Source organism: Protopterus annectens, chromosome 6.part0, assembly GCF_019279795.1.
Source record: "Protopterus annectens isolate FY-2018-M chromosome 6.part0, PAN1.0, whole genome shotgun sequence".
In the NCBI taxonomy this organism is placed as follows: Eukaryota; Metazoa; Chordata; order Ceratodontiformes; family Protopteridae; genus Protopterus; species Protopterus annectens.
In genome coordinates this window covers 1,606,862,389-1,606,887,220 of record NC_056737.1, presented here as the reverse complement: position 1 = coordinate 1,606,887,220, position 24,832 = coordinate 1,606,862,389, and the positions used below count along the sequence as shown (strand labels likewise).

The 24,832-nt window shown below is 43.1% G+C and overlaps 1 protein-coding gene across 6 annotated transcripts in view; it reads left to right on the top strand.

Annotated features, from left to right (window-relative positions):
• Positions 1–24,832, top strand: part of HDAC4 (histone deacetylase 4) — a 3,124,471-nt gene that overhangs the window by 2,464,486 nt on the left and 635,153 nt on the right. For all 6 annotated transcript variants that reach the window (XM_044075061.1, XM_044075057.1, XM_044075060.1 and 3 more), the window contains one exon: positions 5,916–5,971. In XM_044075061.1, the coding sequence (XP_043930996.1) occupies positions 5,916–5,971 (56 nt within the window). The remainder of the gene's footprint in view (positions 1–5,915; positions 5,972–24,832) is intronic.

The window sequence follows — 24,832 nt, the reverse complement described above, 5'->3', positions numbered from 1 at the left end:
TCTCAGGCAGGTATGTCCCTAGCCTTAAGCAGCATTTTACCTTCACCTAGGATGATGCCTCACTACAAACAAAAAATTATTGAATTCAATAATTGGCTTAGCTTCTGGTGTCATTCTAAGGGGATCTAGTCTATGTCAGCCTGGGGTGACATGATCAGTAGACCTTGATATTTTGCCAGAGATGGTCTTCATCTGTCACCCCTGGGATTTCAGATACTGGCTAAGGCTGTTACTACTCCCATAGTGCCTTTTTTAGGCAGTGTCTCAAAGACAAAATTCTCGATGTAAAAACTCCATCTAAAAACAACCTCAAGGTTATGCTGCTAAATGCTAGGAGTCTTAACACAAAGTTGCACTCACTGGAAACAGTTCTTACCTCGGAAGACACAGACATTTGTGCAGTCATGGAGACCTGGTTCAAGTCTGTGGAGAGCACCCCCAACCATACTGGGTTACACCTCCTTCCACACATTCAGTCCACAAACTGGAGTTGTGAAAACTAAAGGAGGCAATATATCAATATTCATTAAAGATAAATACATCTCTAGATCGGTTGAACAGTATGATTTCCTGGAGATACTTCAAGTGCAATTAACTGTTGGTAGGACACCTATTCAAGTCATTGCCATCTGCAGGACCCCCTCCATGAATCAGGACACCCACACCTTTTGGATCTACCTGAGTCTATCAAGATGCATCTGAACACCATGGTTTGGGGTGACTTTAACTACACATCCATTGACCGGGTAAATTACTTGTGCTCAAACTCACTTGCCCAAAGGTTCTTCAACTTCGTTAACTCCAGTGCCCTAGACCAGCTGGTTGACACCCCCACAAGGGATGCCAACATCTTAGATTTGGTGCTTAGCAGTATGGGGGACCACATCCCTGGTGAGATCTGACCAAAAATCAGTCTCATTTGAAGAAACTATCACACCTGCTCCCCAGCAGCAACTAAACTAAAAATACTTCTCCAAAGCAGATTAGAACCTCTTACTGAATGGTATAAGTAGCTTCACTGCACCTCCCCACTCAGATGGAACTGGTGATGCTGTATATAAACATCTGTGTAACTGCATTGACTCCGCCATACCTGGTAGGATTAGAACAAGCTCCTCAAGGAAGAGTAAACCTGCCTGGTGGACAACTGCAATTAATGGGCTTTACAATAAGAGGAAAAGATTGCTAAAGAGGGAGCAACACCTAAACTGGAAACAGTCCCCCCTCAGTTTAAACAGGCAAATAAGACTTCTTGTTAAGTTCTCCAAAACAAACTATGAATCCCAATTAGGTTCCTCAACTAAAGACAACCATAAGCCATTCTGTAGTTACATCGTTAACCTAAAAGGAAAGGCCCAGTTTTGTGCCGAATTGGTAGTTAATGATACCACGTATATTGAGCCTGTGGACATAGCTAACCTGTTGGCCGGCAAGTTCTGTGAAAACTTCACTCCTCTTTCCCTGCCACATGTACCCCATGACATACCCTTCCACCTGTCCCCTACCTTGTATCTCTAAAGAACAGGTCATAAATGCCCTCTTCAAGTCCAAAAACACAAGATCTATGGGACCTGATAGCATCCTAGGCTGCGTCCTACATGGGCTCCTACAAGAATTAGCAGCCAGTGGGTACTCTTTTCAGTCATAGTCTAAGCACCGGCTTTGTCTTAGCTGAATGGAAAACTGCCAGCGTTATTCCCTTACACAAAGGTGGTGCTTCAGCTGACTGCAGGAATTTTAGACCTATTAGCCTGACCAGCCTTAACTGCAAGACCATGGAGCGAATCATCATGGACCTTATCAACAAAGATATAAGTAATCTCCAAACACTTGACCCTACTCAGTTTGGATTTGTCAAAGGGAGATCAGGGCTGTTAAACCTAGTGGACGACTTTGAGACAGTCACCAAGGCCATGGACGAGAGAAAATCTGTGCATGCAGCCTACCAAGACTTAACCAAGGCATTTGACACTATCCCCCACTCAGGCATCATTGATAAACTTACCCAGCTAGGTATCAACCCTTATATCTTTAGTTGGGTTGCTAAATGGCTCACTGATAGAACTCATATAGTCAAAATAGGGAAATCCACCTCCAGCAGGAGCCCTGTAACCAGTTGTGTTCCACAGGGATAAGTCCTTGGACTTGCACTGTTTGGAATCTATTTCTCTGAAGTACAAGCAAAAACTAAATGTCTGCGGCTGACAAAGTTTGCTGATGACTGCAAACTGGGGTAGGCCATAGAATCTCCAAAGGATGTCAAAATCCTACAGGAGGGATTTACACAAACAAATAATTGGTGCCAGTGTCATAGCCTTAAACTCAGTGCAAAAAAATGTATTATCATCCCTTTCAGTAAGGGTGATGTTCCTGGTACATACCACATCTATAGCAACACCTTAAGTATGCACTCAGTAGTGAGAGACCTGGGTACACTGGTTGACAGCAACCTTACCTTTGACCACCATGTCTCCACAGTGGTAAGAAGGGCATTCTATATTGCTCATCTCATAAGTAAGGGCATTGCCTCCAAAAAAAGTAAGTTATAACCTCCCTGTACTCTTCCCTCATCAGGCCATAATTGAGTACAGTGTACCTGCAGCAATTGGAGACACCACAAAGGTTCCTCACTAGGAAAATTCAAGGTCTTCAGGATCTTTATTATGTGGATCATCTGAAATCACTGTTTCATACAGACTACTCAGAGGCGATCTCTGCCTTGCATACAAGGCAATCTCTGACCCTACTTTATTGGAAATGCTTCATCTCCATAAGTCAAATGATACACGAGTTACTCACTCTAAAGACCTTAACCTGGTATGTCACATTAATAGAACCTGATGAAAGGACAGATTTGTCTCCCAGAGGTTACCACACCTTTGGAACAGACTTCCACTTCATGTCAAACAGAGCACCTCATTGGCTCTCTCCAAATGTGATCTGAACGATTGGATGGATAACCGTAAATTCACCCTGAGCTTCCACCTGTGTCCCTCTTAGACAGGGGCAGTAGGTGCTGATCATGGAAAAAAGGGGTTGAACTTGGCTAGGCTTGTAAGGGCCCTAGGATCATTAGCCTAGTAACCTTCTATGATCCTTTGATGGGTCTGTAGTTTCCTGTGTCAATTGATGGTCTGCCCTTGAGGAGGGGAATAGTTGTTGAATTCCTCCATTCACTTGGAACATAGCCTGTTTTAAGGCTGTAGTTGAAGAATACCTCAAGTGGCCATGATAGGTCATGTTTTAGACTGTTCAGGAGGCAACTGGATATGTTGCTGGGACCCATGGAGGTGGTCTTTTTGGCTTTAGCAAGTGCTGACAGCATCTGGTCTCTGCTGACAGCTGAGAGAAGTATGTTGGATGGCATTTCCGTTGGTAGTGAGTGTGAAGTTTGAGCCAAATTTATCAGCCAGTAGATTTGCTGCGTCACATTGATCATTTAAGGAGGTACCATTCACCACCAGTTCAGCACACTGCTGTACATTACCTCTTTGTTTCCGGACACTGCTGAAGAAGGCCTTCTGATTATCCTTAGCTTGTGAGGCTATCCTGACCTTGTAGATGGCCTTGTTGGACTTAATTAGACCCCTTAAGTTTCTTGTTTAGTTGTATAACAGAGCACTTGCCTTTAAGAAAATTGCTCTTCCAGATGTTGGCCACAAGTTTTCTTCTTTTATTATATACCTTGTTTAGGTGAGGATTTCACCAATGGGATTTGTTTTTAGTGTTTATTTTAGGCTTGTTTATAGTGGGTACTGCAGCTTCTATTCAGCCATTCACACATTTGTATAGAGATTCTGCTTAGGTAGCTGTGTTCTCTGAGTTGGCAGGAGCCTTAAATTTTGACAAACTGTCTTTTAATAGGATATAGTTTGCCTTTGAATATTTCCTAACCGTTACTGGTTTAGCTGGATTTTCTAGGTTGATTATTACTTCAAATGAGACAGCTGTGTGATCCAACCTGACTAGTGAGGATGTGACCAGGGGAGGTGCAATACTCTCCTATGTTGGTGAGTCCTCTGGTTGGAGCGTGCTCTCTCTCTTCCAAGGTGTTTGTGTTAATAAAGTCCAGGAAGCGTTGTGCCTGTGAATTTGAGGCAATGTGCATTTCCTAATCTATAGAGGAGTCCTCTCATGCTGGCAGATATTGGATACCCTGGAGTGACACCAGAAACTAAGGCAGTTATTTCAATCAGTTGTTTTGTGTTCATACTATGACATCATTCTTAGTGAAGGCAGAATGCCGCTCAGTGCAAGATTTGTGCTTGTGTCTGATGTTCCAAGAGAGCCATTGTTTCTCTTTTCATATAGTCCTGTGAGGTATGTCTCAGGTCATTTACACCCACATGGACTATGACAGAATCATATTAGCACCTAGGATGTAGTAACTTGAATGTGCGCTTGATATTGCAGATCCTGTCTCTAGATAGGCAATTAACTGTTATTTTCTACTTTTTTAACCTAGTGGGGGGAGGGGGACATGTGTGTATGCTGCACAATGAAGTCCCCCAGTGACTAGAGTATTATGTACAGTATATACTTGCCTTATGGGCTTTGCTGTTGGGGGACGATTGGGTTTAGTCTTATATGACATGTTTGGTGTTGCTTTTGGGGTGTGCTTTAGTGAATGCTGAGGAGCAGTGTTGCCATTAGGTGGTTTTGGAGGTCTTTGAGATGTGGGAAAATTTCTTTTAAACGCCTAAAACAATCTGTGTGAGTGGTGAGCAATGTGTGTGGGGGATGTAGTGTGGGTATTCTTGAAAGTCTCATTTGTATGTGAGATTTTTGCTTTCAAGGAAGTTGTGTATTTACATCTGTCACATATTGTGTTGTTTTCTTTAATGATTAGCTGGTTGTCTGAGAACATGAGATGATTGCAGCTTTGCCTTAGGATGCTGAAATCTACCAAGCTGGCCCCAGAGACATTTGGAAATTGCATATCCATGTTGTCTGGTCCTGTAACATAAGCAAGGATGTTGACCCAGCATTATACAGAAGGAAAACAAAAAAGGCATTGGGGTTAAAATAGTTGGATAACAAGAGTAGTCTATAGGAGAAGCTGTGTTTAGTGAGAAATTATTTAAAAGTAAGTTTCCATGCGATGTATTGTGTAGTTTAGTCCTACTTATTTTTATTTTAGTCTAGTATCATTTTTAATACTTGCTGAGGAACTAGCACAGGTCTTAGAACTTAGGATAAATTTATTACATGTGATCTACAGTCAGTGTTTATAGGAAAATGTAAAGTCACTTTGCTAGAAGAGTGACCAGAGGGCTAAATGCAAGCTGGACAGAACCAAGAAAGAGGATGGAGTGCAATCATACTTGCACTTACAGTCATGCAACACAGTGTGTGAGGACATTATGGATCCAGTTATCAGTTCAGTTGTGTAATGGATTTCACCTGGCATAATGTATGTAAATTCCTGCATGCCTTTCATTGAGAGAAAGACATGCAAAGAATGCCTACTGTGTTGGTGAGAGGCTTTATTTTACAAGAAGGACTAAACAGTGGTGATGCCCTTGACGAACCAAGCCTTTTGTGAGATGGTGTGGTATGATGCATAATCCTAGGCAGGTTATGGAATGTAATTAAAAGAAAAATGTAGCTGTCATTATGACAGAGTCATAAAGAGTGATGTTGGCCATTGGCAATGATTTACCAAAAAATGTTGGAATGCGAGTATCATTATATATTTATAGGTACGTAAAGTACTTGGGGGAAAATATGGAAGACTGGTAGTAGCTTTGCTGGAAGTAGCTGCAGCACTTTCGGCAGACACAGAATGTTTGTGGAGTATTCCGTAGTATTTGCAGATATGTGAATAAGTCTAGTACCAAATACAGTTAAAATATTTAATGCAAAGTTTCAATGCTGACATATTTTGTTTGTTTATTTATTTATTTATTTTGCAGAATGGATTTGCAGTTGTACGACCTCCTGGACATCATGCAGAAGAGAGTACACCTATGTAAGTGTCATCACTCTGAGTTTATTTTGTTTTCTTATCTTTATGAAATATATAAATTGGTATACACTTTAACATTTATTTTTCATTTTTGTTATGTTTTTTTTCCTCCATTGTCTGGTGACCACCTGCTCTCTTGTTACCCAGCTGTACCATTTGCTGTCTGTGGGCAGTGATAGGTGGCCAACATCAAGATAGCAATATTTGTTTAAGGGCCTTAACCCCTCCTTTGGCAACTGATGTGTGAGCTTATAGACAAAAAAGCTTATATTCCTTCCCTTGGGGCATGCACACTCCTCAGCAACCAATGGAAGGCTACTGCACAGACATGGTTTGTCTGAGACAGGCACACATCTCTGTTCCATATACTGCATTCTGTACACCTCCCATTCCAGTAAGTACTGGTATTTCAGCAAGCCAGACCACCTGTCTCTCTTCCGGGTTGGGCAAGCTGAAATCAGATGCTCAGTTTCACCTTCACCTGTTGGCTGCAATGCCTAGTGCAGGGACTTTTAGGTTGAAGTCAGGGCTTTGTTTCTGTGCTTCATGGAGATGGTAATTTTTTTCTATATTGTTCCATATAACCAGATATTTATTTGGTTATACTTTGTGATAAAGTAGTAAAGTAAAATTTGATTTCAGTAGTGGAATTAATGGAATTGGGCATTTGTATTAAAGTACTGTAATGTAATGAGCATTTTGATTTCAGAAGTAACCGTTCTTGAATGTGACTTGTAGAATGTTGCCAGTAGTTCTTTTAGTAGAGGACCTTCCGTACTAAATTTTGGATGCATGTCCTTAGTTTTAATTATATTGCTTGCATATGTACAAAAGTACTATTCCCTGTTCCAGTTAATATTGAAATATCTGGGATGGTGCATTTAAAAAGCATTGCAGAATGGGATTTACAGACTTCTACATGTAAGGCTGTAGTGTCTGAAATTTGTGGCTTTCCTTGAATGGGTCATCCTCATTTTATTGTTGATATTGTATACTTCCTACATTCTTTGTTGAGCTTACCTTATGATGGTGTAAGCCATGACATCATGTGCCACACTTCATAGGATCAGAGGATCATAGGACCATAGGAAGTTACTAGGCTATAGACCCTGATGCCCTTACAAGCCTAGCCAAGAATTTAGCCCATGTTCCAACAAGTCAGCACCTGATGCCACTGTCCAGCAGGGACACAGGTGGAATCCCAGGGGTGTATTTTCTGTTCCCCATCCAGTTATCCAGGTTGTGCTTAGAAAGGGTTAATGAGGTACTCTGCCTGACGTGAAGAGGGAGTCTGTTCCACAAAAGGGGGGAGTCTCTGGGACACAAATATGTCCCACCAACAAGTCCAATTGTTGTCACAGACCACGTTGAGATTGTGCATGCAGGTTACTCAAGTGGAGCTTGACTTGTGGATATGCAGCAGTCCCATCAAGGCAGGGTCTGAGATTGCTTTGTATGCCAGACAGAGGTCACCTCTGAGGAGCCTGTAGGAGACTGAGAAGAGGGCAGGGCCTTTAGCCTATCTCTGTAGGGTGTATGTTTGAGGCCCTGGATTCTCCTGCTGAGGAACCTCTCTGCTCTCCAGCTGCTGCATGTGCTTTGTTAGGTACATGCCAAAAGGGGCAATGTACTCAGTAATGGGTCTTATAAGGGAGGAATACAGGGATGTTATGATCACCTTGTCCTTGGATGAGATACTGTTACCAGTGAGGAGGGCCATGTAGAAATCTTTCCATACAGTGGAGGAAATATGATGGTCATAAGTCAGTTTGCTGTCAACCTGAATGCACAAGTCTGTCACAACTGATTGCGCGCTTAGGACCTTATTGTTAATGTGATAATTTATGGGGACATTACTCTCCCCAAAGGGGATGATGATACATTTTTTGGGATTCAGTTTGAGGCCATGTTTGTGTCACCAGTCATTTATTTGGGTGAGACCCTCTTGGAGGATGTCCACATCACCTGGGGAATTGATGACAGCACCCAGCTTGCAGTCATCTGCAGACTTGGTCTGCCATAGTCCATTGGTTTTGGCCTGCACTTCAGAAAAGTATATCCCAAACAACAGAGGCCCCAAGACTGATCCCTGGCGTACACCGCTCATTACGGGTCTACTGCTTGAGGTGGCTTCCCCTATTTTTACTAGGTAGGCTCTATCAGTGGGACAGTTTGCTACCCATCTGGTAACATATAGATTGATGCCTAGTTGAGAGAGTTTATCTATTAGTGGGGAATAGTTTCGAAGGCTTTGGCCAGGTCAAGGTAGGCGATGTGAACCATCTTCCCCTCGTCCATGGCTTTGGTGACTGTCTCAAAGAAGTCGACCAAATTTAACCGGCATGACCTCCCCTTGATGAAACTAAACTGTGTGGTATCGAGTGTTTGGAGGTTGCCAATGTCCTTGTTAATGAGGTCCATGATACTCCGCTCCACGGCCTTGCAAATCAGGCTAGTTAGGCTGATGGGTCTATCATTTCCTGGATCGGTGGACTCTTCACCTTTGTGCAAAGGGTTGACAGTGGCTGTCTTCCACTCGGCTGGGACGAAGCTGGTACTCAGGCTTTGGTTGAATAGAGTGCCTAGTGGTGCTGCAAGTTCCTGCCTGAGTTCATGTAGGATGCAGCCTGGGATGTTATTGGGTCCCATGGAGGCTGTATTTTTTGCCTTTGAGAGGAAAGTGATGACTTGCTCCCTAGAGATAAGGAGGGGGGGGCAAGAGTGCTGAGATGTCCTCATTTACTGATGGGGGGATAGAGGGGTGAAGTTTTCAATGAACCTGTCTGCCAGCAGGTTGGCTATATCTACAGCATTTTGTTTGTGGTGTCCTTGACCACCAGTTTTGAGTGCTTCCTTTGAGATTGCAGACATATGTGAAGAAGGCCTTATGACTGTCTTTAGTAGATGTGGCCAGTATGGACTCGAAGTTCACTTTGGAAGATTTCACTAGTGTTGTTATTTTCTTGTTCATGCTAAGAAGTGATTGCTTCCAATTAGGCACCTGCTCCTTCTTGGTCCTGGACATCAATTTTTTTCTTTTATTATAGAGTTTATTTATTGCAGGTATCCACCAGACAAATTTACTCTTCCTTGAGGAGGAGGATTTCATCCTGTCCGGGTATTCCTGATTTCATGAAGCTATATAAATCCTTGTATAGTACTTTGGTGTAGGTTTGGACATATGTGTCAGTTCCTATGGAGAGGAAGGGGGCTGTGAAGCTGTTTATACCTTCCCTCAGGAGGCTGTAATCAGATTTGGAGAAGTTTTTTTGTTTGACCCTAGATGGGGAGGGGGGTCGGGGGAGATGACTATGACTTGTTCTTCAACCCACCATGTCTTTTTAGTGACTTGCTCAGTGTGGTCTCCCTATTAGTGTAGCCCTGCCATCATTCTGAAATGAACCTGTAGTCTCCAAGTGTTACAACGTTGTCCTGAACTAATGATACTTAAGCTCATACATGTCCTCCTCTACACCAAGTGGCGGGCAGCCTAGAAAACATACACTTCTGCTTTCCACTCTGGAAGTTTTGGAATTTAGGCATTGGCTTCTCCTGGTCATTGGGTTCGAGCATGTCCAAAACTAGCCTGATCCTTTCAGGGTAGCTCACTGCTAGCACTGAGGGCTTTTCTTCACAGGTTTTCCCCATATCCAGCAATCCCTGCCAGCCCAAGTTTGCAAGGGTCTGCTGGGTTTTTCCATGCCTTATGCAGCAATTCATGCCACAGACTTCAGACAGCTGTTAGAAGTCCAGTGTGACCCATTCATTTGGGGTGTGAGCACACGCTTAAGGAATATGACCTAATCCCAACACTGGGCTCAGAGCAGATGTCTGAAGTTCTTCCTTTGCTTTTGTAGTTGATCATCTGAGTAACATATCCATGTTGCCCAGCACCTGGTCCATACAGGTCATTTGCCTGCCCCTCGTGTGTTGACTCTGTAAACTTATCTCTTCTGCAGTGGGCTGAGAGTAAGGAACTCCCTTCTCCTGAGCTTCCTTGAAGGAGTGTGGGGGCAAAGAGATCATTGTCTCAGAGGCAGATAAGAATATTGAGCCTCCCTCCACCATGCAGCTCTCCACCAAATAACCCATCTATTGGAGATGTCTTGATGCTCGTGAAGCCCTCTGTAGATTAGATTGCAGTACTTATTCCTTCCCACCCTCAGAAACATTACACTGATTATGTGGGGGAAGATAGATGGATAGGAAGGAGCAGCAGCTTTGGTTCATTCCCCCCACCATAGAATCTACTCTTAGAAATACTGCATGTTTTGCATGGATGCACATGGACTGAATTTTGTCTGAAAGCAGTGAGATTCTGACCAGGCATCCTGAAGTTAACTTCAGTGTGATCTCTTAGCCCAGTGTGAGGCCTATGGTCACAGAATTTTAAAACTGTGCTACCAGAAAACTATTATTAACCCTTGGACAAGATTGATATGAGAAGCATCTTCTTTGCCTCACTTTGGCTAATGCTGTCAACTGTTTATTTCATCTCCCATATTCTGTGTGTTGTATTGTAGCTTTGATTTTGCTGATACTGTAATTAGGGTAACAAGCTCAGACTTGTACCTGTGCAGGATGATATACCAGCCTGCACCTAAAGGAAGAGCTCAGTGTATTCTGGATGTTTCTTCCAAGGGAGTGGTTTTATTTGGCCAGTCCTCATAAGCAGAAACTGTCCTTTCCATTATTAAGCACATTTATGATTCCCGATGGCTTCCTCCACCTTTTTTTTTTCTGGATCATTCCAGCACACATCCCCATAATGAAGACTTTAACACTTAGTAAAACAGTTAAGCATAAAATCCCCCCACCCCCGGTGCTGCCAGGGCGGTTCTTTGAATTTGCCTTTGTTTAGAGAACCATCACAAAATACCAGTAGGTTCTTGATATGGCTATGTCTTAGAGCAGAGCGTCCAACCTTTTTTGGTTTAGGGGCCACTTACCTTACTTGGCAAGGTATGGGGTGGCTACATTACCATGTCCAGCATTTATCTGTCCATTCAAAACAGTCTGTTTCAGGACATACCAAGGACCAGATAAAATGCTTTGGTGGGCCAGATTGTTGTCCTAGGGCCGCCTGTTGGATAACCCTCTCTTTGAGCTTTGTGGTCCTCTGCCATTAAAGGGTTTGCTTAAAGCTATTGGGGCAGCCCAGACTCTCTGAGGATGCGTAAAGGTTTCCTTTCATCAGAATGAGTACAAAGTTTCTACTTCTGCCTTTGTCTTATTTCACAGGGAATAGAAAGCTTCCATTCCTTAGTAGACTGCGTTCACTTCATCAGGCACATTTGTTGCATGGAGTCCCAGATAATGACTTCCTGAGGGATCCTGCTGATGCTGCCACTGTCAGCTACATGTTTGACATCCTTATGGCACATCAGTGTTTAGGGTCTGCACAGGAGCTTCCCTTGATTTGCTCTTGCTTGCACCACTTTCAGTACAAAGTGCTGCCATTGGAGTTTCCACTTGCATAGGAGGCTTCCTTGATTTGTTCTTGTTTTTACCACTTTCAGTAAAATACTGCTGTTGGAGTTTCCTCTGCATCTATGTTTGCTATGGTATTAACTATGGTGGCTGAAGTTTTGCATAAGAAGGAACTCAATATATTCCCCTACTTGGAGAACTAACTTTTGTTGGGCCCCCCCTAAGGATACTCCCTGGTGGTATCCCTAAAGTTGATGCGTCCATTGCTGTAGCCCCTAAAGGTAACCATGAACTGGAAGAAGTCCTGTCTGATCCCATCTCAGAAGACTGCTTTCAGTGATATGAACAACAAAGTCCATCTTCAGGTAACACTGACTATATTACTCACGTTAACTAGTATTATTTCTGTTAAACTGAACCCTCTTCGCAGTAGGTGTTATGAAACTAGTTAAAATACTCAGCTACTGCTTAGTAGTATACCTCCACTTAACTGCCTGTCCCAGCCTTAGACATACTAGCAGTGTATGTAAATGAGAACCACACACTTCAGTATGTACCTATATCTAATTCATGTACACATACTATAGGTGTCAGAATATCCTAGTACTGCCAAAGAAACTCATCCAGGCAGTAATATTTCTTTCTCAATAACAGATATTTGTTAAGAACATCACACATTAAAATGCAAGCCAGACTGACATCGCATTAAATATCCTTTGTGTTCATATGATATTGAACTTAATCCAGAACTAGTAGATGCTGCATACCCTAGGTACAACAGTCCCTTCCACCTTCCAGTACAGCAAATACGTAAATGTTATTCATATTAATACTAGAAGCATATAAAAAAACACAAATGCATGCATTGAATTCAGCAAAGCAACCAGACCGCATTGCTTTTTTTTCAAAATTATGACTTAAAACACACATACATAACAGCAAATTTGAAATGCCTGTCCATCAAATCTTTTGAAAGGATAAGTAAAACAAAAGGTCCTGTGATGTTATCATTTTAGTCCACTCAATTCTGAAGGCAAAGTCATCCTTCCTCCACCTCTGGGAGAGAAGCATTTTGGATCACTGTAAGTACCGGATGCACCAGACAAACCTAATAGGATGCATCTACCCTAAATAAAGGATGCTAAAAAATTACTGTTAGAAACTGTATGGTGGTTCCTAGATAACTGTGCTGGTCAGTTAGACCTGCTAGAAGATTTTACAGTGGCTTGAAACAATCAGTCAAATAAAATAAAGGTTTTATTATCATAATCTTTGTTGTGGGATTTACTCATCTAATAAATACAGCAACTCACAGGGTTAAAAATGTCTGGAACAATGAACATAGATTGGATCTTACTATCCTACCAAATAACCATAAAATCATAGGTACTACCAAACTACATCAGTGTCTGTATTGCAAATTTTACAGTCTGAAAACAAAAACATCAGTCCTTAAAACTCTGAATATTTGCAGTTTCAAAAGCATTACAGCAGATACTATAGGAAATAATTTTGAAAAGGTCTAGAAATACCTGGCTCATAGGGTGTTTTGACATAGGTTTAGAAACCTTAATTGTACAGCAACTGTTGAGCTGGATCAGACCTTTGACAGATCTGGGGTAGTCTACAGCCTTTGTGTAGATATGTCAAAGGTATTAGACAGGGTAAGTGATAACGAAATTACCTTCTGTTTGCCAGAGCTAGGATTAAATCATGATGTATTGCAGTCAGGTGCTTCCTGTCTGTTATGCAGACAGTATTGCACCAATGCCAGTACCACTTTTTTCAGGTTTGTACTGTTTCATGGAGGGGTCTTCAAGATTCTGTCAGGTCCAAGGTCAATCTGCAGGCCTCTGCTTCCTTTTCCTGAGCTAGGTCTTCAGATTGGGAGTGCGGAATCCCAAAACCTACTGAGGGGTTGTGTGTTGACCATTTGCAAGCCACAGCCTGGTCCCAGTTCCTCTGATTCCGCAATCAAACCCAAGTCTAATGCTAAAGAGGGAGTTGGCATAATGGTTAAGGTGTTTCCCTCACAGATAAAAGGTACAGGGTCTAATTCTCACTAATGGAAATTGACTAGGCTTAAAATGGTCCACAATTGTAGCTAGTCTAGTATTTACCGTAAACCTTGTGATCCCCGTGCACTGGCCCAGCAATCATGGAACATCAATCCTCACCACTAACACCCATGAGGGGTGTCCATATAGGGAAAGGATAACAAATAGACACACAGTAAAGTACAATTTCCCTTAAGAGCACACAGAGATCACAGTCAGTCTGGGGCTGGTTTCTCCCTTTCTCTCCAGGTCCCCAATAAGACTCCCCACTGGCTCAGCTATAGGGTCCAGATCTCAGCCTAGTGGGCAAGCTAAAACCTCGAACACCCTCTATGTCCAACCTGTGCTTCGTGTCCTTGCCCAAGTAGCTGACAGACAGACACACTTTGAGATAAGAGCTATATACAAGCATGCAGACCCTGCTGGGAAACCTGGCACAGGTTCTCTAGCTGTGCCCCTTTTACCCAGCCTATATGGCAGTACCACTTGCTACCACCCACTAATATTTATCAGCTACTAAAAGGGCCTTATGAAAGGGTGTCCAATTATACTGCCTAGTATTATTATCATCCAAATGGTAAGTGTGACTAACAGCGATGCTATTGGAATGGCTTTGTACAATATCACTAAATACATGCAGTATACTCTTAGAGCTTAAATTATCTCTACACAAAACAGCCACAGTTGAAAGGTTTAAAAATATTTAATAATAAATAATAAAAACACAAGACAATAGTTCTTACTACACAGTGCTAGTCAACAGTTCAGAAATCACAGAGAAATACTTAAAATAATATAATAGAAAAGTTCTGACATCAGTACAGAAAAAAAACTAATCTGATCTTCCTAGTTCCTAGCTATATGTAAGAGAAAACACAGTTCTAAAATAAACTTACATATAGAACACAGGCAGAGTGCTGGTGAGTTGGATGTTCTCAAGACAGATGCTAAATGCCCTCATTGTTTCTGTCCTTAAGTTGATAACACAGTACCACTGATTCATTTCAGATTACATAATTTCTTTCTGGTTCCCAGGCTAACAGAAACTCAGAGGTTAATAGCCCTTTTGATCTTGCAGCTGGTCAGAAAGCCCAAGCAATAAAAGAAATTATACATGCAAATTCTAGCAATTAACTCTGGTCTCAAAACAGTAGCCAGAATTTCTTCAAACAGACATCTCGGCTCCGAGCCTTGAGATCAATGACAGTCATGAAATGCTTGACTTCTCAGCTTTCTTAACAGCTGAGTGCACTGTTAGATTTTTTGCAGTTCAACATCCAGTGTAGTCTTTTCACATTTAAGAGAAGAAGCCTGTGGCTTATATTAATATTTACAAATGACACAATTATCTACAAAATTCTGTCTAGCTAGGCTGGCAGCCTTCACCTGTCCTCACACATCCCCCTCCCTGGAAAACCGGAAAACTCAAGCTAGTTTTTCAAGTGACCCTTGAGAAACATTGCTTGAGAGGGTTAGGTCTATCTGAGTATATCTAACTCCATTCCCTGCCTTGAGAGCCCATCTGCATTGGCATTGCTAATCCCACTGTGGTGCTGCACTGACATATATGCTTGCAACCCTAGGATCCATCTTAGAAACTTGGCATTTTGCTGGCTGACTCTGTTCAACCATGTTAGGGAATTGTGATCTGTCACTACAGTGAATTTTCTTCCATACAGATAAGGCTGAAGTTTCTGCAGTGCCCACACTATGGCTAGACATTTTGTTTCTACAACTGCATAGCATTCCTCCCTGGATTGGACCCTACGACTGAGATACACCACTGGGTGCTCTTCTCCCTCTGAAGAAATCTGGCTAAGTACAGCCCCCACCCCATGGTTTGAAGCATTCACCTGCACAACAAATTCTTTGCTGTAATCTGGACTGGCTAACACAGGGGGTCTTCGCAAAGCTTCTTTAAGCTTCTGGAATGCCTGCTCATATGCTGTGATCCATACTACCTTATCTGGCCTAGGTGGCAATATCATCCAGATAAGCAAGGGCAAACCTTCCTACACCTGCTAGGATATGATCTGTGAACTCATACAAGCCAAAATAAGTCACAAAGGCTGACCTATTTCTAGCACTGGGAGTCAAGGGCACCTACTACTAACTCTTGGTATGATCAATAGTTGTAAGATACTTAGCTCCACCCAGCTCCTCTAGGGCTTCATCTGTCCTAGTCATGGGGTAAGCATCTGACTCTGTGTGACTATTTAATTTCCTGTAGTCCACACAGAACCTGGTGCTGCCATCTTTCTTTGGCACCAGCACCACTGAGGAGGCCTAGGGACTGTTGGACTCTTGAATTACCCCTAGTTCCAAGATTTCCTGCTTCTCCTCCCTCTGTTTGACTCTCTCAGGCACCCTATAAGGGGCCTGCCTAATAGGCCTCTGGGGTCCTGTATCCACCTGGTTCTGCACCAGGTGGTTGCACCCTGGCTTCCCAATGAACATGTCCCCAAACTCCTGTAACACTGCTCGGGTTTCTCGAAACTGGGTAGAAGATAGCTGCTGGGACATTGCTACCCCTTCAACTGAGGTGTCAGTCCGAGCCTCACTGAGGAGGTCAGTCACCAGATTTCCCTCAGACTCCTCCTGCAATCCACTGCAAATGCTCAGTGCAAGGGTCTCCCCGTCATGGTAAGGTTTAATCATGTTAACATGGTGCAACTTGTGCTCCTGCCTAGCAGTTCTACCATGTAGTTAACATCACTTGCATTTCTTACCACCTTGTAGGGTCCCTCCCAAGCTGCTTGCAGCTTGTTGTGTCTGACAGGAATGAGAACCATTACCTGCTGCCCTACAGCATGCTCTCTAGCTCAAGCATTCCTGTCATACCATACCTTTTTCTGTTGTTGGGCTTCTGCCAGTTTCTCCTGGGCCAAGTCTATGAGCTCCCTGAGCCTTGTCCTGAGGTTTAGGACATATGCCACAACAGACTGCTTGTGAGCTTCACACTCACCTTCCCACTCATCATGAATTAAATCTAAAGGTCCCCTCACCCTATGCCCATACAGCAACTGAAAGGGTGAAAAACCTCTGGATTCCTGGGGAACGTCTCTGTAAGCAAACAGATGGGGCAAATATGTCCTACTCCCACTTAAACTGGTCTGCAAGTGCCCGTAGCATGGACTTGATTGTAGAGTTTAACCTCTCAACAAAACCATTAGTCTGGGGATGGCAGGGGGTGTTCTTCAGGTGCTTCACCCCATAGTACTTCCACAGACAAGCCAGCAGGTCTGACATGGAATTTGCACCTCTGTCAGTCAGTATTTCTTTTGGGAAGCCTTCCCTGCTGAAAATCTCTAACAAAGCATTTGCCACCTTTTCTGCCTCAGTGGAGGACAGAGCCACTGCCTCAGGGTATCTTGTAGTATAATCTACCACCACTAGGATATACTTTTCACCTGTGGAACTTGGGTACTCAGAGGCTCCACAATATCCATAGCTACCCTCTGAAATGGCTCCTCAATCACAGGCAAAGGCATCAAAGGAGCTCTCACCTTGTCTTCTGCCTTGCCTACCTTTTGGCACTGCTCACAGGTCCTGCAGTACACTGTTACATCTATGGAAATTCCAGGCCAATACAAGTTCTGCATAATACGTCTCTTTGTACGTTTTATGCCCAAATGACCTGCAAAGGGAATATCATGGGCTATGGCTAGAAGCGCCAGACGGTAGGCCCTAGGCACTACCAACTGCTGTACCCTCTCACCTTCTAGCCCTCCCTCAGGAGTCCACTCTCTATGCAGTAACCCTTTCTCCCAATATACAAATTCCCCCTTCCCTTGAGAATCAGGTGCCTCACTAGCTACCTGCCTCAGGCCTTGCAATGTAGGGTCTGAGAGCTGAGCCTGCCTCAACTCTCTTTGTAACCCTTCCCAGCTCCCATTCCACAAGACATCTGGCGTTCTCTGACAGCGGTGCCTCACTGTCAGCCTGGGTACTACTACTTACCTCTACCTTTGCAGTCACTCTGTCCAAGGGAACATCAGTACCAACAAGCAGCTGTGGCTCACATTCATTCTCACTGTTACAGAGTAGCTCCCTCCCTAAAGTAACCACCTTACCAGTCCTGGCTGCAAGTATGCAGTCTGTCTGGGTCTCCACCGAGCTACCAGACCTACATGCTTGTCTCCTAGCTTGAGTGCGTGTAACTGCATAAGCACATGGTACTGCCTCATCCAAATCCTTCCCTATCAAGATATCTGCAGGATGGTAGTTTGGTACCCCTGTTGTCTCAAGACAACCTACTGTTGGCATTTTGTCTTCCGCACTTCCTGACTCCCTCACCGTTTGTTCCCTATCTTGCCTCCATGGATGTCTATATGCCACATGGCCCCACTGGTTGCATTCAAAACATTTAACCCTAGGACCTGGACGTATACCTGGACTAGTGACTTCCCCTGCTACTGGAAGATTCTGTTGGGGCAGTCTGTGCTCCTCACCATGGGTTCCTTTAGAACCATGAGCAGTACTGGGGTCCCTTTGCTGTGCAGGGATGCCCTGCTTACTAGGTGTAGGTCTCCCTTCTTCCCCAACTCATCTGAAGTAGCACATTGTCTATCAGCTAACCAGATCCTCATGTCCTCAGGCAAAGTGCTAAGGGCTTGTTCCCTCACCAAAAGGTCTGCCAGCCCTACAAAAGTAGTGACCTGACATCCACTCACCCATCTATGAAAATAATGCTCAGTCCAGCAACATATTCACACATACTTTCATCTGCCTTGCATCTATGCTCACAAAAATTTTCCTATATGTTTCAGGTGTTAGCTTAAAAAATTCTAACAAGCAGTTCTTAACAGTAGTATAATCAAAACATTCCTGATCAGAAATTTTAAACAACGAAGTTAGCTTTACCATGGAGTAAGGGGGTCAGGAACCGTACCCAGAGCCTTTGGTCAACATCATACTGTTTACATACCCTGTCAACCATATGAATGAAAATATCAAAATTATCCCCCTCTGTAAACTGCGGAAGAAATTACTGACCTTTTGTGCTTCCAGGGTTCGATTACTCATTTCCCCATTACCTCCATGACTCTGGCGAAGAGTCAGCATCTCCTTTTCATGCTACCTCTGCCTTTCCTTTTCCTCAGCTTCCAGGCATAGCAGTTTCCCATTCTCCTCAGCCTGCAAACGTCGCAGTTTCTCATTGTCCTCATTTTCTAGACACCTCAGTCTCTCAGCTGCTTCTATTTTCAAATGCCTGGCCTCCAGCTCAAGTCTCTTTAGCTCCAGATGGATTTTTAAGTCCTCTGCAGAAAGGTTGAGCTGTCCATTCTCTGGGTGTGGTACATCTCCACTGCCAGTCTGATCATCCTCCTGGTTGCTGTTTTCTAATGCAGCTGTGACCAAAGCTGCAATAATGTCTGCCTTAGTCAGGTTTCCGTGCACCAATCCTTTAGCCTGGCACATCTCAGCCAGCTGGCTCCTTGTCAGCTTTCCGTAATCCTCTGCTCTCTCTGACTAACTAAGCTGACAAAAGAAGTAAAACATTTGTGATCTGAACTCTGAGTATTCACTGCGCGGCTGATTTAGAGTACAAAAACACCTTCAGTGATCACTGTACACAAGCTACAGGAATTCACTATCCACACCACTACAGCCAATTGGTATTTGCCAACCAATTAATATGCGGTGTGGATATCCCACTACTGCCAAACAATTAATATGTGATCCCTGTGCACTGGCCCAGCAACAAGGAGCCTCAATCCTCACCACTAACACCAGTGTGGGGCGTCCATATAGGGAAAGGATAACAAATATACAAATAGTAAAGTACAATTTCCCTTAAGAGCACACAGAGATCACAGTCAGTTTGGGGCTGGTTTCTCCCTTTCTCTCCAGGTCCCCAGTAAGACTCCCCACTGCCACAGCTATAGGGTCCAGATCTCAGCCTAGTGGGCAAGCTAAAACCTCTAGCACCCTCTCTGTCCAACCAGTGCTTCGTGTCCCTGCCCAAATAGCTGACAGACACACACACTTTGAGAGAAGAGTTATATACAACCACACAGACACTCCTGGGGAAGGCTGGCACAGGTTCTCCAGCTGTGCCCCTTTTACCCAGACTATATACGGTAGTATCACTTGCCACCATCCACTAATATTTCAGCTACTAAAAGGCTCTTATGAAAGGGTGTCCAGTTGTACTATGCAATATTATTATCCAAATGGTAAGTGTGTCTGAACAGCAAGGCTATTGGAGTGGCTTTGTACAATGTCACTAAATACATGCAATGTACTCTTAGAACTTAAATTATCTCTACACAAAACAGCCACAGATGAAAGGTTTAAAAATATTTAATAATAAATAATAAAAATACAAGACAATAGTTCTTACTACACAGTGTTAGTCAAGAGTTCAGAGATCACAGAGAAATACTTAAAATAATACAGTAGAAAAGTTCTAACATCAGTACAGGAAAAAAAACTAATCTTCCTGGTTCCTAGCTATATCTAAGAGAAATCACAGTTCTAAAATAAACGTACATATAGAACGCAGGCAGAGTGCTGGTGAGTTGGATGTTCTCAAGACAAATGCTAAATGCCGTAATTCTTTCTGTCCTTAAATTGATAACACAGTACCACTGATTCATTTCAGATTACATAATTTCTTTCTGGTTCCCAGGCTAACAGAAACTCAGAGGTTAATAGCCCTTTTGATCTTGCAGCTGGTCAGGAAGCCAGAGCAATAAAGGAAATTATATATGCAAATTCTAGCAATTAACTCTGATCTCAAAACAGCAGCCAGAATTCCTTCACCCAAACATCTCAGCTACAAGCCCTGAGATCAGAGGCAGTCATGAAATGCTTGACTTCTCAGCTTTCTTACAGCAGAGTGCACTGTTGTTACATTTTTTGCAGTTCAACATCCAATACAGTCTTTTCACATTTAAGAGAACACGCCTGTGGCTTATATTAATATTTACAAATGACAGAATTATCTACACAATTCTAGCTAGCTAGGCTGGCAGCCATCACCTATCTTCACAAACCTATTAAAAGAAAAAGGATTCTATCTGGCTTGCCTCAGCCTAGGCCTATTGGCTTCTAACCCCATCAGGCCTACCAGCAAAACCTATTTAGACTGGCATGAGACTTCATTCAAATTGTAGATTACAGGCAGACAGCATTGACCTACTAGACTTCCTGCTGCTACATAACCTGTTTCTGGGAAATGAAAGGGGGACACCACCCACCCCAGGACTGCTGTGAATGTTTTAACTCAGATTTATACCTTCGACCAAATTTATACTGACTCATATGCTGACTGTGACTTTGAAGATATCCTTGCCTCAGCTTCACCATCTGAGGATTTCTTTCTTAGTGAAAAACTCGATAAAATGAGAGATTTTTTTCCACTGGGATGCTCAAGATTACCCCTGATCCAAAAAGATGTTTAGAGAATTTTTGAAGCTCCCTGAGCATAAACCTTTGACCATTCCCCCAGTACTAGAGTTTATGAAAAACATCATTTTGGACTTTTCCCTTCAGCCTGACTCCCAACCACCTGCTCCAGGGAAACCTTGCCATTTTTGTTGGGTTCTGGATTACCACAAACACCTGTTTAGGAGTCATATTGCTGACCCGTAAGTGGTGATTCTGAGTCCTGAGGAAGCTAAGGGCAGCACATCTAGGAACCTCTTGCCAAATGATAAAGATGGGAGAAGCTTTGGCAGATTTGAAAGAAAGTGTACAATTTTGCCACCCTGGCTATGTGAGCTGTCATTTCCCAGTTTCATATGGTTAAGTACCTGGACATTCTACCTGGTCATATGAAGGAGAAACTGCATGTGTTGCAGGACAAGGCTGTGTCCAAGGAATTGCTGGATATTTGCATCTGTTTTCTCAAATTGCAGTGCGTTCTTTACACTGTGGCTTTGATGCTTTGGAAGCATCAAGCAGGATGAGTGCCTCAAGTTGTATTATGTGCAGGCATGCTTGGTTAAGGGAGTAACCCCTTCCAGAGCATGTTTAGTTTGAGATTCTAGGTGCACCTGTAGTTGGAGGGGAAAGCTAAATCTCTGCAGAAGCTAAATCTCTGCAGAATGTGAAGGACTTTCTGCAGGATCAGCCACCCTGATTTTGCAGGCATTATCCTAATAAGGCCTGGTAATTTCCTTCTTGTCAAGACAAGCAAAGAGGGAGAAGGGTCATAAGGGATAAACTACTGAGGCAAGAAAAAGATGTTAAGCAGAAACAACCTTTAGGCCTAGAGGATCCTGACCTCGGGGATCCAGCAGCGAGAAACCATGACTCAGTCCCCAACATGTCCACTTCAAGTCTCACACCAGCCACCCCCCTCCACAAACCTCACTGTCCCTTCTGCAAATCTGGTGGGAAGTATTTCCCTATTCTACCACAAATGGAACAAAATTACCCAGGAAAATGGATATTGGACATTGTAGAAACAGGTTGTAAACTGTCTTCTTGACAAAAGCTTCTAGGCATGCTTTTTGTTCCATCAAACCAAGTTTGAGAGGCTGTTGCTGAAGGTTTGATTCTGCATCAGGGCTTCACAGAAATGGTACCAGGGTATTACTGCAGACTTTTCTTAGTCACGAGAAAAGAAGGAACTTGAAAACCCATTCTTGGCCTTTCCAGGTTAAACAGGTTTCTCCTTGTTCCCAAGTTCAAAATGCTAACCTTCAAAAGCTTCTACCCATGTTAACACCTCAGGCATTAATTGTCACCTTAGCTCTACACATCTCAATTGTAAAGTCTCACAGGAAGCATCTTTGTTTAAAGCAGGTGGTAATCAGTAACAGTTCTCTGCTCTGCCCTTTGGTTTTGTCTGCTGAGCCCTGAGTAGTCACCAAGTGACAAGCTCTAGTATTTACTATCTGCAGGACAAAGGCGCTCAGATTTATTCCTACCTAGATGACTGCCTTACCCAAGCAAATTCTGTAGAGAAATTTATTTCCACTCTGCATCTCATCATGGACATTTTCTTCTGTCTAGACTTCACCCTAAATCTGAAAAAGTAAAACCTCACCCCACCTCAAAAACTTGTTTTTCTAGGGGCCTTGCTGGATGCAGACTTTTCTCCCTGAGGACAAGTTTACGTTTCTGACACAGTATTTCCAGTCTCTCCTTTGCCTGTCAGTAATCCCAGAAAGGGAAGTCCTGAGAGTATTGGCTTACAGGGCCTCATGTATCCTAAAGATCCCTCTAGCCATACTGCACATGAGGAAAATTAAGTGGTATCTCAAGAATGTGTGGAGCCAACACAGTCAATCCCTCAACCACAAGATTCAGTTTCTACCCTGTCTGAAAAGAGAACTGGAGTGGTGGATCTCTGCCTGCAATCAAAACTGGGGGGTGCCTTTCTGGGTATTTCTTCAAAACAGATTTTAACCACAGATGCCTCAGAACTACCGTAGGGGGCCCATTCAGACAGATTTCAAGCACAGGGAAAATGGGAGCAGGCTTCTTAAAAAGCCACATAAAACCTCAAGGAGAGATGATGGCTATACTGAAGGGCATTCTAGCATTCAAAGACTTATGGAAGGCAGGGACCTCACTAACAAAAAGAAACTTTTCTCCAGTCTAGAATTCATCAGAGGAACTCACTTCTATCTGCTGTGTTGCCTAATAATATTACTGAGGCACACAGCTCAGAACTTGGACCTACACCTCCTAGCACAGTATCTGCTAGGGGAAAAGAGTCTATTAATAGGCCAACTTAGCAGGTCAAAGTTATATCCCCACAACTGGGTCCTAAACATGGACATGTTCAAACATTTCAGTCTATTATGGGGTGTGGCAAAAATGGACCGTTTTGCTTCAAACCAAAACAAATTAAAAATAATTTCTCAGTAGCCACAGATCCCAAGGCCTGGAGGATGGGTGCTTTCTTCTTCCCACGGACAGGTCTATTTCTGTACACATCCCCCCCCCATTCTCCTCATCCCCAGGGTTCTACTGAAGGTCAGGGAGGAAGGGCTAAAGGCGATAGTCACAGCAACCTTTTGGCAGAACCAGCATCATTTCCCTTTTCTCAGCAGCGTGATGAGGGAGATACTATGGTTGCTACCTCAAAAGGAGAATCGGTTGACTCAGAACAAGGGAACCATCATACATCCCAATTTTAGCACCTTGAAGTGGACAGCATGGCTAATATGCTGACTGCTTCTGAGGGGCTTTTTTTAGACAAGGGTGCGCTAGCTATCTTAAAAAAAAGCTAGAAACCAAACACTAGAAAATCCTATATATCTCAATGGAAAACATTATCTGCCTGGTGTCAACAAAAGAGAATCATTCCTAGGTCAGTAGAGATCATGTCCTTGCCTACATGACAACTTTTTAAGTCTGGTTTATCCTTCTTTTCCATTGATTCACACCAGCTGTTTTTGCCTGCCTCCCCTCATAATCTTCTCTTTTTTTTTTTTTTACAACCTATGGTTAAGCACTTCATTGCAGGCATTATTCACCTTAGACCACTGCGAAGAGTGTCTTTGCCTCCTTGGGACCTCAGCTTTTACAGGAAAATCTTACTTTATCACCTTTTGAGCCTGTGGCTAAAGCTGGCATAACATTCTTATCGTGGAAAACAGCTTTTGTGATTGCTCTTACATCTGCAAGGCTGATTTCAGAACTACAAACCTTCATGTGCATTTTGCCCTTTCTTATTTTTCACCAAGACATGAGATAGTCTCACTGGAAGCTCTTGTTTATGGATAATGATAGTAAGATGCAAGCACAGAAAATGTATTTAGTGCCTTTAGTTTTTATTTATTTTCTTTTCTTCATTTTCCATGGTATAGGACTGATCTCCAAGAACCTTTTACAGACTCAGGCCAGGAGCGATGTCTAGTTAAGTGACTTGCTGATAGTCACACATTTAGGCAATAGAGGCTGAGGGAATCAAACCTTGCACCATTTGGCCACAAAAAACAGCTTATTAACAGCTCCTTAATCCTGTAAGCCAACTGGCGTGCTTACACAGACACGCACTCACACACATACACTCACATATATAGTTGTATATACAGGTCAGGCATATTTTTGTCAACCAGAGAAGTTGTGAATAATAGTTAAAGAGCTGAAGGATTTTATCTGGGAGGGCAAGAGAGCAGGGATTAAGTGGGATAAGGTGATCCTCCCAATAGAACAAGGTGGTATAGAGCTAAATAGTTAAGGCTTATATACATAACACAAGCAGAAAGTTATAATTCAAAGTGGAAATGAATGGAGGGAGTTCAAGAAATCAGGACAGAGTGGGATTTCGGATGAAGATCCTTAATGAGGAGAATAACCGTACAGAATATGATATCCATAAAGTTGTAGTAAATATTCTAAGAACTAAGCTAACACAGGAATGGCGAAAAGAGATTTTGCTAATAGGGATGACTTCAAGTGGGGGGAGGGT